General features: G+C 40.7%; 1 protein-coding gene across 1 annotated transcript in view; it reads right to left on the bottom strand.

Moving 5' to 3' along the window:
- The window catches only part of LOC126428345 (uncharacterized), a 240,841-nt gene that overhangs the window by 85,688 nt on the left and 138,940 nt on the right, over positions 1 to 16,213 (bottom strand). The window contains exons 5-8 of the mRNA XM_050090278.1: positions 12,569 to 12,664; positions 5,229 to 5,469; positions 3,007 to 3,180; positions 363 to 566 (exon numbers count right to left, since the gene is read on the bottom strand). Of these exons, the coding sequence (XP_049946235.1) occupies positions 363 to 566; positions 3,007 to 3,180; positions 5,229 to 5,469; positions 12,569 to 12,664 (715 nt within the window). The remainder of the gene's footprint in view (positions 1 to 362; positions 567 to 3,006; positions 3,181 to 5,228; positions 5,470 to 12,568; positions 12,665 to 16,213) is intronic.

Here is a 16,213-nt window from a genome sequence, read left to right as displayed (position 1 = left end):
TCCAGTTTATTAACTCCTACGCATACTGCAATTTTTTCTAGGCTATTCTGGTGCGTAGTTTCTGCAAGAGTATTACAATTATCAGCAGCAGGAGTAGGAGTTGGAGTAGTAATGTTATTAGTTTTTCATCTGTATCTTAACTCTCATTGGCATTAGATACTATCAAATCATTTTTAATTCTATCAATACCATATTATTGCAAACTTATCAGATTAAAATTATTGTCATTTCTAAAACTATGATGCAAACAACACTGTGTGCGTGTGTGTGTGTGTGTGTGTGTGTGTGTGTGTGTGAAAGCCTGGTCTGATGTAAGAGAAGGCCTGAAATATGAAACCTTCTACACGGGCCCCGGATGCTACCTGTGGCGATGCTGGAGCCGGTGCGCTGGCGCATGAAGAGGCGAACCAGACTGAGGTCCCCCTCGCCCACGTCGTACAGCCGCACGCAGCGCCCTCCGCCGTGCGCCCCCCTCCTGGGTGGACACAGGTCCGGCAGGGATCTGCTCTTCAGGGCCGCCCCTGTTGCTGTCGACGTCGGCATCGCCGGTGCAGTGTTGTTGTTACCTGTCGGAGAATTGCCTACTGTCATGACGCACTAATTTATGTTTCTATGTTTCAAGTAGTAAAGATAAGGTGTGTGTGTGTGTGTGTGTGTGTGTGTGTGTGTGTGAGAGAGAGAGAGAGAGAGAGAGAGAGAGAGAGAGAGAGAGAGAGAGAGAGAGAGAGAGAATGTACAGGGTGTCTACATGGACAAGGAAAAATAATTCCCGGATTTCCCAGTTGAAAATACATTTTCTCCTGGGTGAAAATACACTTTTTCCGTGTTAAGTGACAGTATACTTTTTCTCGGCACTTATCAATCCTTTTATGGTTTATGGTTTTATACACCGGCGTAGAATTTCCCAGCACTTTAGAAAATGAAACTCAGGGGAAAAAAAACACGTTTTGGAAAGATCTTTGATGTGCAACAATGTATACACTGCATATTTCCGTGTTACGAAGGTATAAATTCGAATTTCACTAAACACCGCATGTTACTTTCCGAACCATTAAAATTGAGACTGCGACGCGCTTTTGTAAGCCAGTCACAGCTCATGTCACTTAATCTCGCCAGCTGATGACAGCATTTGACACGTAATGTAGTCAGCCAATAGCAAGATCACTCTTAAGTAGCGCGAACACACAAATAAGAAAAATTAATGGCTTAAATTAATGTACAATTGTTGCTACAAGAAAAGCAAAGCTATCACACATAATATTGGTCTCTAAGATTAATAAGCTGCAAGAGAAGCTAAGCTTCCACATATATTGTTGATCTTTTTTGCGCATCATACATCACGTAATTGTGCCAGTAAAATTTTTTAATAACGACGTAAATGTCTGATTTTATGCACTCGAAATTCTTCATATGGTCGTCCCCAAATAGTTGATTTTTAAATGATAGTCAAACACTCTGTGATTTAAGAAATCTACATATTTTATCTTACATGAAAGGAAATTTACTTTGAAAGTAACGCTTTTCGAAGCAATATTCGCAATATTTTTCCGTGACCTATTAGAAAGGTACGTTTCAGCAATTGCCAGGGAGTGCCAGATAACAGGCAGGAAGCCCGCGCGTTCGTACGTCTGAAACATTAAAAGATCTTGCATTAAAACGAATCTAATGTAAAAAAACTGTCACGTCACGCTCACTGGAGGCAATTTGTTGTTAAGAAGCACTGCACAGTCTTCCTAAAGCCTTTGACACACTTTGCTGTTGGCAGACACTTGTATGAGCACTGTGTTTTGTTGTTGTATATGGCGCATTTTCTTTGCGACTTAAGTTTTATTTTCGTTTTTTTCTCTGGTTCATGTTTTGTTGCTGCAGTATTATTCTCCAGAAGCGGGATGCAGTAAATTTTTTTTGTTACAGTATTGGTTCTTACCATTCAAAATCACAAAAATTTAACTGAAAACTAAAACAATGAAAAATTCCCGGAACTCAAAAAGATTCCCCAGTTTTCTCCCGGATGAAAAAATTCCCGGGTTTTTCCTGGATCTCCCGGGTCATAGACACCCTGGATGTATCTGTACACTCTCACGCAAAGAATTCGCCCAAAAGCTAACAAAGATCTCATTCTTTTTTGTGTGACTGTCAATGAATCAACACATCCATTATTTGGTGAGCTGTCTCCTTTATTTCCAAATTGATCACAATATTTTTATTTGAGTTCACAATGACAAGGCAGCTGTGCCAGAAGAGGTCATCCACAGGGATTCATAAAATACTACTTTTTTCAGTGCCAATATCTTTCTAAAAGGCGTATTATAGAATTTTTTAGTAGAGCAAATGCATCTACCTGACTACTCCCAATTCACAATTGAGTGCCTAGCAGAGGGTTCAAACACCTTCAAGTTGTTTCTCTACCACTCCACTCTACCGATGTGCAAGAAAAATGAACACTTAAATCTTCCCGTGCAAGCTCTGATTTCTTGTATTTTATGAAGATAATCATTTCTTACTATTTAGGCGACTGCTAATAAAATGTTTTCTCATCTGGAGGACAAGGTTGATAATTGAAATTTGTGGAAAGATCTTACCCGGAAAAAAAAGGTCTGTTTAAATAAATGCCATCCCAATTTGTGTACCATATCTGTGACACTCTCTCCCCCATTTTGCACATACATTTCCCAACACTCAGCTTACAGCGAGTAAGTATATTCCATAATGAATACAATGAAAATCGGTGCTCACAATTGAGATTTGTCATTAGATTTGTTTCTACATATTTAAATTTTGTAACAGTGAAATAGTTCAAGACTGGAATAACATTGGAGTGAATATAAACAGTGGAAGGACTACTCACTGTATAGATGAGGCAATGGGGTATCCACAAAAGACACTGAATACACTGCCAAGTTTTCAGGTGGTGTGTCACACTAGACCAGAGGAGAGATTCTGGAAGCCAAGCACTGATCATTCCCTTTTCACCTTTAATGCGAGTGCTGTCAGCAGCGACTGTACCTGACGGATGCCGTGTGAGCTGGACGTCACTGGACCGCTTGTGCAGCTTGCTCCACGTCGTGTACAGTGAGTCGGATCGCGCCATCGACTGGTCCACGGCGGGCTGCCGCCCCAGTTGGGGACGGTGCTGCCACCGGTGGTGGCTGTCCGAACTTCCGCCCACATCACTCTCGACTGCAAAAGACACCTCGTCACTTACCAGCATCTACTCCTAAAATAAGAGTCGGGCAAGTTTTTCCGAGAAATGTTATATTAATGATGAAATGAATATAACCCAGTTGGTGGAAGCAACTTGAACAGAGCTTTGTGAATGTGTCTCATACAGACACACATGTAATATATGATAACACTGCTACTGCAGACACAGAGCTAGACTGAGACAGCAGCTGCCATCCTATCACGCATATTTTTAACGTACTGACACATAGTGCAGTCCCCTATATATTTTTTTCCATATTTAATGTACCTTCTTTTACCGAAGCTAAAATTGTACAGTAAATTCAGGAAAGGTGTTTCAGATAATACACAAATTCCCAACAGGTATTTTGGTATACCTTATGCACATATAGTAAATGTAAACTATGAAACAATGCAAAATGGGGTACTACCACTTACCAAAACCAGTAGTCAGGGAAAGACATCTGTACCTGGTTCAAAGCGAAATACTGAGACTTTTCTTATCCACCCAAATAAACACTGCCAAACAGCGAGCAGTATTTAGATTTTGATGTACTCAAAAACTATGTTAATTATTCGGGCACTACTACATATGACAGTGACGCAGAAATGAGTTCTGTAAGGAGCCACAAAAACCTCCAAGCACTTGCCCAATAAGATAAAACTGTCAGACAAGTAACTACGCAAATTTTAAATCTAGCCTAAAACTGTTTCTTCTGGACAAAGATTTCCAGCCACAGAACTTTTTTAATTAACTTCTTGTAAATGTGTAGTTGAAAAGAACTGAATTTAAAGTTATCATTACTCAGATTAGCAGCTCACTCTTATTAAATCTGAACCTGTGTCTCATTTTGTAACTCTGAAATGGGCAGCATGTTCATATTTGCAAACAAATCCACATGAGGAAAGAAAATTAGGATTCAATGCACCATTAATGACACAGTCATTACAGTTTGAACCCAATCTCTAACTGGGTACGGAATGGGAGGAAAAACAACTACTACTTTTCCAAGGAGCCATTACAGTATTTTTATCAAGAAATGTAGGGTAACCAATTTTCCCACATGCAACTCCACTGTGCTAACAACTCTTCCACCTCATATGTTAGTAAGCTGCATAAAAAAATAACTGTTGACTATTTGACAAACACATGTGCATACATTCATAATATTTAAAAGCAATTTTGATATTGTTATGCTTTAATTTAGGAAGAACTTTAGAAAGTTGCCTCTAGAGTAGTGGCAGAGAAAGTGGTTAGGTCCCAAAGTTTGTTGAATCCAGCTGAACAGACCGAATTTTGACAGATACTGCAACAGAATCTATTGATAAAGTTGACGAAACAACAAGTTCAAGACAAAGTTTACTGCCTAATTTACAACCGCACACAGCGCTCAGTATGAAGCATTACTACAAAGTAACACTTTTGTTCTTACAACTTACAAGCACGTAATTTGTGCATTTATACTTCTCCTGTCTCAATTTCATTCTAAAACAGTGTGTACATGCAGTCATCCTCCTGCCTCCTGGGAGTAATGTCAAACAAGCAATATAAATGATTTCTTTAACCTGACTGGAGCTGACTGTGACACCTGCATTTGACACCACCACCTAGCATTATAGGAGAGTCCACAAGAGAATTTTCTCGACAGTCGCAGTGGAGTTGGCGTGGCTGCTTCGCTTGTCTGCATTTTTATGTATGTCTCCGTAGCAATGCCTCAGTGTTGTTCCGCAGTAGTAGTAAATATTAATATTTCTTTTTTTATTTACCTCATTTATCCTAGACAAGATATTTTCCTGTAAAACTAAACCACTACAGCATTAATTTTCTACTAGATAATGGACTGGAGCAGTTGAATGCCCAAGAAAGTCACAGAAAATAGAATTATAGTTATGAAAAGCACTAAAGAGGGCTTATTACCAACAAAAATATTTCTAATCTCTAATATACAGGGTTTGCATAAAATATATAAACTAACATTCATACCAACAGAATGGACAAGACTTTCAGTACTAACCCCCCTCACACTTTTGAGCCTCACACGTACCCGGTTCGTGATAATCTGAGTCAGCCTCTGAGCAGAGCGCGAGGCTGCCCTCGAAGGCGATGGTGTAGTTGTCCTTGTTGGCCTGGCAGGTGAGCATGATGTCGTGGTCCGTGAGGCCCTCACAGTCCAACGAGTCGACACTGAAGTTGCAGCCGGGCAGCGGACACTCCCGCACCGGCGAGAACAACTGCTCCGACTTGCAGATGGACATGGTGTCCGTCGATCCGGTCGTGTCCTCCGCCTGGAAGGAGAAGGTCACAAAAATTGACGTGAACACTGTGCCCCTACTACGAGACAGATAATGGCAACTAAATCCGAGGAATCAAGAGTATTGCAAGACTGAAGTAGCAGCCGAGTCTGGGACAGACGGGTAACAAATCTACTTGTGGCTCGGAGGAGCCCTGTGGAATTTTCTTTAAGAAGATTTACAGAAAGTGGTGGAGACTTTACCAAAGCCTTTTTACAGATTTCTTCATTATATCATATGGGTGACACAATACTGTTTAGAATTTGTCAGCATATGGAAAAACTGGTGGAAGCTGACCTCGGGGGGAGATCAGTTTGGATTCCGTAGAAATACTGGAACACGTGAGGCAACACTGACCCTACGACTTATCTCAGAAGCTAGATTAAGAAAAGGAAAACCTATGTTTCTAGGATTTGTAGACTTAAAGAAAGCTTTTGACAATGTCGACTAGAATACTCTCTTCCAAATTCTAAAGGTGGCAGGGGTAAAATACAGGGAGCGAAAGGCTATTTACAATTTGTACAGAAACAAGATGGCAGTTATAAGAGTCGAGGGGCATGATAGAGAAGCAGTGGTTGGGAAGGGAGTGAGACAGGGTTGTAGCCTATCCCCGATGTTATTCAGTCTGTATATTGAGCAAGCAGTGAAGGAAACAAAAGACAAATTCGGAGTAGGTATTAAAATCCATGGAGAAGAAATAAAACCTTTGAGGTTCGCCGATGACATTGTAATTCTGTCAGAGACAGCAAAGGACTTGGAAGAGCAGTTGAACGGAATGGACAGAGTCTTGAAGGGTGGATATAAGATGGACATCAACAAAAGCAAAACGAGGATAATGGAATGTAGTCAAATTAAGTCAGGTGATGCTGAGGGAATTAGATTAGGAAATGAGACACTTAAAGTAGTAAAGGAGTTTTGCTATTTGGGGAGCAAAATAACTGATGATGGTCGAAGTAGAGAGGATATAAAATGTAGACTGGCAATGGCAAGGAAAGTGTTTCTGAAGAAGAGAAATTTGTGAACATCCAGTATAGATTTAAGTGTCAGGAAGTCGTTTCTGAAAGTATTTGTATGGAGTGTAGCCATGTATGGAAGTGAAACATGGACGATAACTAATTTGGACAAGAAGAGAATAGAAGCTTTCAAAATGTGATGCAACAGAAGAATGCTGAAGATTAGATGGGTAGATCATATAACTAATGAGGAGGTACTGAATAAGATTGGGGAGAAGAGAAGTTTGTGGCACAACTTGACTAGGAGAAGGGATCGGTTGGTAGGACATGTTCTGAGGCATCAAGGGATCACCAATTTAGTATTGGAGGGCAGCATGGAAGGTAAAAATCGTAGAGGGAGACCAAGAGATGAATACACTAAGCAGATTCAGAAGGATGTAGGTTGCAGTAGGTACTGGGAGATGAAGAAGCTTGCACAGGATAGAGTAGCATGGAGAGCTGCATCAAACCAGTCTCAGGACTGAAGACCACAACAACAACATTCAATTACTTTGAATTACATTAGAGCAGCTGGAAAATATTGTAAGACGTGACGAAATAAATCTCAGGTGAGCAGCCTGGTATGAGTGTGCATAGGACACAATATTTCGGCACTCGACCACGTTGCCACCATCAGGTGCGCTGATGTACTGACCAGTACATGTCCTATGCACACTCATACCAGGCTGTTCACCCGAGATTTATTTCGTCATAAAATACGCCTGGAGAAATAGAAGAATCACATTGTAAGACGTATCGGTCAAATATAGTGTGCGGTAACTGTTGTGGTCTGGAAGCAACTTATCACTTACAGCCCACGTCCCCCATAAAACAATAGCACCATCAGTAATCTTTACTTACTTTGAACATTTATGTCAATTTTTTTTAAAAATTGTTTTTGTACATGCAATAGCAAACAATGTACAAAGTAGAAAAGCTACCTAAAATTCACTACTGTAAACCATGCAGTTGATTGTCACATTAGCAAATCTGAGCATACACTTAATGAGGCAGCATCACAAAGTTACACAAATATTTGAGAACTGTAAATGCACAGTAACCTACATAGCTATAATAAGCACATGGAGACCAACTGAATTCTCAGATTTCCTGAGGACATCAGCACGATCATATGTCCCTAGCTGGGTACTCTGTAGTGCTGCCTTGAGACGTGTGCTTATTTCTGAAGTTTGGTAAATATCTACTTCAGAGAATTATGTACAAGTCTGGCAAAAATCACAGCGTAGTTAACAAAAAATTAGTCAATAGGGCACAGTAATACTTTTGTGCTTTACACATATCAATTCTTAAAATTAGTCCACATCTGAATGCGCATTCTGTTCTATTTGTGATGAGTGCTCTTACTGTACAATAATTATTTTAAAAACTACAGTTCTTACCAAATATTCCAGATGACCCAAAACGCCTCCTGCTATAATTCATCAAAGTGATATAAGTATTCTGATGTTAGTAGCTACAGACATGCCTTAATATAGTACTTCCAGGTGATACAGCAGGAAGTGGTACATTGGTGAATAGGATAAAATTAGTACTCAATGGTCAGAAGCAAACTATTCCAGAGTTGTTTGTGTAAGTTCTTCTGCCTACACAGACATCTATCATTACTAACACATTCCACACAGATGGTAAAGGAAAAGCTTGCAAATCACGAGAGAAGCACATCAAGACCCTTGTCTCAACACTGACAATGGTAGGGGTTGTGCAGGTGGAAATAAGATGGAAGAGCTAATGAAACAGCTCACAGAAGTCAAGCAGATATCTGCTAACAATGTTCTGGCACCAGTAAAAGACACAGAGACCTGCATTTGCAGCACCCAGCACAGAGAACTACTGCATTCCGGAGGGTAACGTGGTGACGGGATCGGCACACAAATCACACACGAGCTACTCTATTCGGGGTGTGCAATGCGAGAAGCTCTGATTTTACGAGCAGGAACGAAATGGTGGGGATGACTGGGAATAGGAAAGAACATGCTGCACAAATTAAAAAGACACGTGCTCTCTTTCACGGTGCTATTTTGGCAACGGATGAATTTGGCGCAATGTTTGTTAGTATTTGTGCTCCTGAAGTACTATCCACATCAATGGAAGGCTTGTATTTGATTAAAATAACTTCCTTTCCTTATTACTGTCTGCAGAATGTTTCAGGAGGAAGTTGACATGCACTACAAGGTGCTTTAACCCCCCTCCAGTTTGGTTCCAAAATCTTTTGAAATTCCTTTGAAGTTAAACTAGTTCCATTGAGACTGTATATTTGTGTTTACTTAAACCATTATTGGGCAGTTTTGACTACACAGACATTTCCAGCTGGATAAATCCGTAAATGTAAGTCATCTCATATCCAAACAACAACCAGGGTGTCTAATCATATGTGGCATGTAACATTATCAGTGAACCTATGAACATGTTCTGTTGACAGATTTCTGTCTATATACCTACATGTACACACTGCAAGCCACGATGAGGTCTATAACAGATGGCAAATCCCACTGTACCAGCTGCTTGGTTTTTTTTCTCGTTCCATTCACATACGGAGTGAGGGAAGAATGATTGATTGAAAGCCTCTGTGCATGCAGCAATAATTATTCTAATCTTATCCTCAAAATCCCTATGTAAGTGATATGGAAGAGATTGTAGTATATTTGTAGTCATAATTTAAAACCGGTTCTTGAAAATATAGTTTTCATCTACCTTCAAGAGTCTTCTAGTTCACTTCCTTCGTTATCTCTGTGGCACACTGTCACAGATTAAACAAACCTGTGACCATTCGTGTGGCCCTTCTCTGCATTATGTTCCAGATCCCCCGTTATCGTATTTGGTACAGGTCCCACGTACGCGAGCAATATTCTAGAACCAGTCACACAAGCAATTTTTAAGCAATAAGCTATCTCCTTTGTAGACTGATTGCACTTCCCATGTACTCTATCAATAGACCAAAGTCTACCACCTGATTTACCCACGACAGCCTATGTGGTCATTCCGTCATGTTGCATCCGAGTAATTGTAGGAGCTCGCCAATCCCAACAGTGACTCACTGATATTGTGGTCACAGGAGTCATTTCTTCATTTTGTAAAGTGCAAAATTTTATGTTTCTGAACATTTAAACCAAGTTGCCAATCTTTCCATCACTTTAAAATCTTACAAAAATCTGACTGAATATTTATGCAGCTTCTTTCAGATAGCACTCCATTATAGATTACTGCACTGTGTGGTACATTCCACTCAAGTTGTGAATATGATAATATGATATGTAATGGATCATCCTGAAGGAAAAATTACACAAACAGTCTACATTCTTAACAGTTTCTAAGTTACACTGTCAAAACAAGAACGGTGAATGTTATGCTGTAGCAACACATCTTTATTTATCCTGTACTGTCAACTTGAATGAAAGTTCCTAACAGTGTAATGAAATTGTGTTGTAGTTAACATAGGCTAGGGTCTGCTATTTTCCTTAACATTTCTTCTCTTGTCACCAGACTTCTGACTGGTTCAATGCAGCATGCCCCGACTACTGTCCTGTGACAATCTGTTCACCTCAGAGAGGCACTTGCATCCAATGTCCTCAGTTATTTGTTCGACATCTTAACCTGTATCGTATCATTCTGTCCCATCTCCTCGTCGGTGTTTTGCATGTATTTCTAATCAGTTCTGTGGAGAAACTCACCATTTATCAATTTATCAGTCCACCTGACTTTCAACACCCTTCTATAGTACCACATCTCCAACACTTCAGTCCTCTTCTGTTCCGGTTTCTCCACAGTTCACGATTCACTACTGAACAATGCTGTGTTCCAAGCGTACAATCTACGAAATTTCTTCTTCAAATTAAGGTTGCGTTTGATAGTAGCAGACTTGTTTAGGGCAGAAAAATCCTCTTTGCCTGCTGTAGTCTACTCGTTATGTCCGCCTCCCCCCACCTGTCAGCTGTTATTTTGCTTATAAGGTAGCAGAATACATTCACTTAATCTGAAACTTTGACATCAAGTGTGTCGCTAATCTCATTCCTGACACTTTCAATACTTGTTGTTTCTCTGGTTTATTCTGAAAGCAAATCTTATGCTAACTTTCACAGAGCAAATCAATGCCCTCAGTGAATCTAATCACTGATATTCTTTCATCCTGCATTTTAAGCACACTTCTGAATCTCTCTCTTATTTCCACCACTGCTTCTTCAACATACAGATCACACAGTAGGAGAAGAAGACCGCGTCCCTGCCTTACAGCCTTTTCAAATCGAGTACACTGTCTGACAAACAGTGAAGCACCTAAAAGGCACGTTTGGACATTACCGTAGCTTCTTACACCTACACACTGTCGACGAGTGTGTGAATGACTGAGATTTACAATTATTTGTGACAGGTACAATGACTACCAGACAGCATCAGTGTCATTAACAGGCCCGGGTGGTTATACGACGAGGCTCGATTCGCACCAGATGTCGAGAAATTGCTGTGAAGGACATAAAGATGCTGCATACTTCCTCAAGACAGTGATATCGACACCTGACAGAGTTTGAAAGGGGCCTTCTGAGGATCTCCATTTGGTCAGCTGGTCAAATAGTGCGCGGCCGTGTGTGTGTGTGTGTGTGTGTGTGTGTGTGTGTCAGCATCTGAAACAAGACTTGAGGCAATTGTTTGAGTTCCTTGTGAAATTCCACACAATGTTGTTTCTGATCGCCTTAAAGCAGTCACAGCACAATTTTGCTGCATTCCTTCTTGTTTTCAATTCTTCTGACAAAACACATTCACATGTACCATAACTTATTCCCAAGGTACTGTATTCTCACCATAATTACAAGATATGTTAAAGACAAAAGCCACAGCACATCAGAAAGTAATGTAAGTAATTCTTTTGCTGCAGCGGACATGCATGTGAGATGCTGAGCTGAAGGCTGGACCGTTATTGCCAGCTCGTCTACTTGCACTAAGTAGCCTGCGTCTGAGCTTCTACCCGGGCCATCATCACCCGAGCAACCTGCCTCTTCCAGTCCTGACAATTTATGGAGTACTTTCTGCGCTGCCTCCTTCTGTGCCTCTTGAGATCTGTCACTGGCAAGACAAACATTATTGCATGTGTAAAAATTAGTTTCTGACTGAGGCTTCTCTGCAGATTTACAGTTGTAACAAATCCAACAATACTTGAAGACTTTCTTTCTTCAATAGTTTCTGATCTTATCTTGGCAACTCATTCTCGAAGCTACTGTCATTTCCAGATTCTTTCGATCAAAGAACTATCAATTACATTTGTTGTTGAAAGACTGTAGTGTTAAAACTTACCGAAAAACAGGTTAACACTGTCACTTTCAGAATTTGTGACAGAGTTATCACTTATCTCAACATCGGATAATCCATTCTCATTGTCACTCTTCATGATTATCCGTATGATCTTTTCTTTGGTGCATTCAAGATCCAGTGTCATTTTCCTCATAGATTAGATGATGAGAAAGAGACAGATGCCAATCTTGAGAACCAGTAACAGAAAGTGAAACATACAAAATATCTGAACACAACACGGGGGCCAGAGCTGTGCAAAGCTCCCGAGATAAGGTGCAGAAATACTGTTGTATGCCTAAACGCATCAACAGTACTCTGGTGCCAGAGTCTTGGCAGTCTATACTCAGTATTAGGAATCAGTGGTTGCCAAAGTGGGCCGAGTTAACCAATCCCTGTCAATAATGTTGAATGCAAAACCAAACACCATGCTCAAATTTGTCAGTAGCTCCTGGGGACTGGGGGAGCAAGACAAGCAACAGGTTTAAAATTAATAAATAAAATTTAAAAAAATATTAGTAAGTGATCTAGACAGCCTTATTCGCAGGAAGCTGTTACTGACTGTGGATTCATCTACATAATTTATTCCTTTATCAATAGTTCCAGTGCAACTTGCACACGCATAAAAGAGCAGTACATAGATTACAGCCTCCCATTCAGGTTAATAGCACAACAGAGAGAAGAGGAAGTCAGGAAGTTAGTGGGTGCGCACAGAGGAAGCCGTGTTAGTGAAGCAGTGAGCTAGTGCTCCGCCACCCACACATGCAGCAGGCCCAGCGGACGCTCAGAGCTGATGCGGTCTTCACCTGCGAGCTGCTGCGTGGACTCACGGACGAATCAAACTCGAATTTTGCCATCAAGGAGCCTGAAACGCTGGCGTACATCTCCCCCTGTCTCTCGGCCTGTACGCCGTCGTGCGAGGAAAAAAACATCCACAACAAAACTCACTCAGGTTAGTTGCTCAAACTGCAAAACACACAAACTCCCACACACTCCCACTATTGTTTCAGTTGCATATTTCACACAAGTTCCAAGGAGAGGGTCATTAGCTACTGTCCTACCTCAATTATTTAACAGATATATCTTTCTAGACCATTGCAGGGAGAATTCACTATTCCTCATTATTGCTGGAAACTCATTACGGAAGGTCTTTTTAATTCCCGTGTCCACTGTCACAACGGATTTCTTGAAAGAGATCATTTTCCTGCACGAATCTGCTTTTTATTTCAAATGAACACTTAAATTTAATTTTATTTCTTATTAGCCAATTTTAGTCCACTGGGCATTATCGAGAAACTGATCGCAAAAGTTGGTTAAACACTTACAATACATCATGATCCACACAGTACTGCGAACAGTACAAGTTGTAAAGGCACCTCTGCTAATAATACACCATGATTGTAGCAGATACTGGCACAACAACCACATAAGGTCTACGAGCGTGTATGTTTGGGTATCTTTGTGCTCATGTGTGTGTGCGCGCACACATCTGCACTCCTACTAGGAAAATAGAGAAAGCTCGAAACCTAGTGTCGACTGTTTTCCACTCGTGTTTTGGTGCACCGTGCACCAGTCCCCTGGAAGTAAGTTGTTGTTGTTCCCTTATTTTACCATCCAGGCATTTCCATTATCATACAGAAGGTTGTATACACTGTCTAATAAGTAGTAGTAGACATTGATATGGGGTGTGTCCATCCTTCACCTTTTTGACAGGTTGAACACTTCTGGGAACACTTTCAATGAGGTTTCTGAATGTACGTGTAAGAATGGCAGCCCATTATTCTCGAAGAGCTAAAACTAAAAAAGTGGCGACATTACACACTGGAGTCTGTAGCGAAGTCAACATTGTGACTTGTTCCAGAGACATTCCGTCAGGGTTCACAAACCATTCCCTCTAGGCTGCTGTTTTATGAAACAGTGCACTGACATTCTCATAAAAACAGTCACCATCCTCAAACTGCTCCTCTACCATATACAGGCCACAATGCTGTGAACTGTGTTCATATCCTTCCACAATTAGCAACTTTTTAAGTGCTATAAGTAGATCACATCCTTGCCATGAAAAAACACTCCCATACCATATATAACGCCACAACCTCTGTACTTCATTGTCACCACTACACATGAAGGCTAATAAAGTTCTGCAGGCATTCACCAAACCCAAACCCTTCCATCAGATTGGCACGGGGTGTAGCACAATTCATCCCAAATCACTCGCTTCCATTCATCCTCATCTTTACAACACCTCAAGCGTCGCTTAGTACCGACTGATGAAATGTGTCACTTACGAGGAGCTGCTCTGGCATTGTACCCTGATCTCTTTAACTGCCAATGTTGCCACAGTAGTAGTGCTAGCTGGACTGCTGGATGCACTCTGGAACTCACTGATTTTGTGCATTAACAACTGCACACGGCAGAGCTCTATGTCCTCGCCTGTCAGTACGTGAGGAGAGTCTGGTCTCTTTGTAGCTGTGATGTTCCTTTATGTTTCTGCTGCACAGTCACATCACAAACTGCCAATTTGGGCAGCTTTAGAAGGGTTGACATGCCCCTGATGGATCTGTTACTCAGGTGACATTCAATGACTTGTCCATGTTTGGAGTCTCTGAACTCTCTTCACCAGTCCATTGTGATGTTATTGCTTCTCTACTCGCAACACAGTGCACCATACCTCTTTACACCAGTAGATCTGCCTCTTGCTACATCTAGTTGTCAATACCACATCACCCAGGGGTGCCTTTACACTGCTGATCAGATTATGTAGAACAAAAAGATGGTTTTGTTACCGTACCAGGACACAACACATTAAAATAGGTCAACATCTTGAAATCACATGATGTTCACGATGTTCTGTAAGCATTTAAAATTACAAATTTTATGTGACAACATTTAATAATGTCAAATGGAATGAAATGAAAATGTTTTCAGTTGAAAACCTCCCATACAGGAAAATCACTTCTTTCAAGACATTAGCAAGGGCCCGGCAGTGTCTATTCCACGTATGAAACTAGGATTCAGAACACGAAGCAGATGCATCCTCGGACAACCACTTTATAAGCAATCTGTGATCGTAATATCAAATGCATCGGCGAAAGATTCTAAGCTGACGTACATTATAAAGTCACCATGGTAATTGTGTGAATTACAGAAGTTAGACAGTTGGCAATATTATAATTATTTTATAACTCAAAATTTCAACATGCTTAGTTATACACAACAAATGCTTACACACCAAATCCATGATGAAATACAACTTAATAAAAACACATACTTCTCACTTGTTGGTGATTGAATTAGGTGTAACAAGAAATGTGCAGTTAGTACACCATCTTTATTTTTAAGTAACACACTGCTATAGCATCACAAATGCAATACTGTTTACAAAGAGTTATAGACAGAATAAACTACCTGGAAACAGTGGCATTAAATAGCTCCAACCAATGAAGGGAGGAAGAAAGTAGCAGCATGCAGTAATCATCATTTAGTCACTGCTCGCCATATGTGTGAGCACCACTGATGTACTTCTACAGTTGTGTAAACTGAAGGAGAAGGGGAGGGGAAGGGAAGGGAAGGGAAGGGAAGGGAAGGGAAGGGAAGGGATTACTGATGTCAGCTGTAGTGGGACTTAGCGTGGAATCAGTGGCAAGACTATCAGCACTGAGCTGTACATAGGTACGTACGGGGTTAAACATTCCAGAACAATTTCCATACCTAGGCAGGGGGTGGTGAGAGGGGGAGAGGCGGGGGTGGTGGCAGAACGATAATAGTGTACAACTCCTTTATATGACTATGTGGAGCTCAACACTTTCTCAGTCTGCTGGGTGGTTGTTTTTCCTCAATTGTCAAATTCTTAACTACAGTTCTGAAGTTTCTTGCTCACAGTTCGTAAACCACTGTTACACTTTATCTGAGCGTGGGACTACCTCTGACTATAAAACAGTATTAAAAGTCCTAGCTGGAACAAAAGTAATGGAAGGAAAGCGCTCAGCAGATAGTTGTAACTGTCATGCACAGTGGCCAACAGGCACATAGCAATATCAAACTGTTGCACCCATTGAACATCTCTGATATGTAAGTGAGTGGTTAATATCACAACTTGCATTATCTGCGTTCCACCTGGGCTTTCTAGTATTGTGTTGTCCCATTCAGGTAAGTTTTAACAAGATTTCACAAACCACAGGCAACACACTTGAAAATATAGTTACAACTCTGACAACTGGCAATAAAATGTCTAGCCTGTGCCAAGCACACTGAGAAGACAGCCACACTGTTTCATTTTTCAGCATAAGACACATTGGTAAAAGCATTCATTTATGAAACCAATTATATTTAAATTGCTCCCTTCACTTTCAACTGATTACACACGCACACCATGATGATTACCATTTAATAGAGGTTGGAGCACCAACAAAACTAAACTGGAGTAAAGAATTTAAAATTAACAGGTACCG

The sequence above is a fragment of the Schistocerca serialis genome, chromosome 12, assembly GCF_023864345.2.
Source record: "Schistocerca serialis cubense isolate TAMUIC-IGC-003099 chromosome 12, iqSchSeri2.2, whole genome shotgun sequence".
NCBI classification, from domain to species: Eukaryota; Metazoa; Arthropoda; class Insecta; order Orthoptera; family Acrididae; genus Schistocerca; species Schistocerca serialis.
The sequence above is the reverse complement of the archived record's forward strand: the minus strand, read 5'-3'. Positions and strand labels throughout refer to the sequence as shown.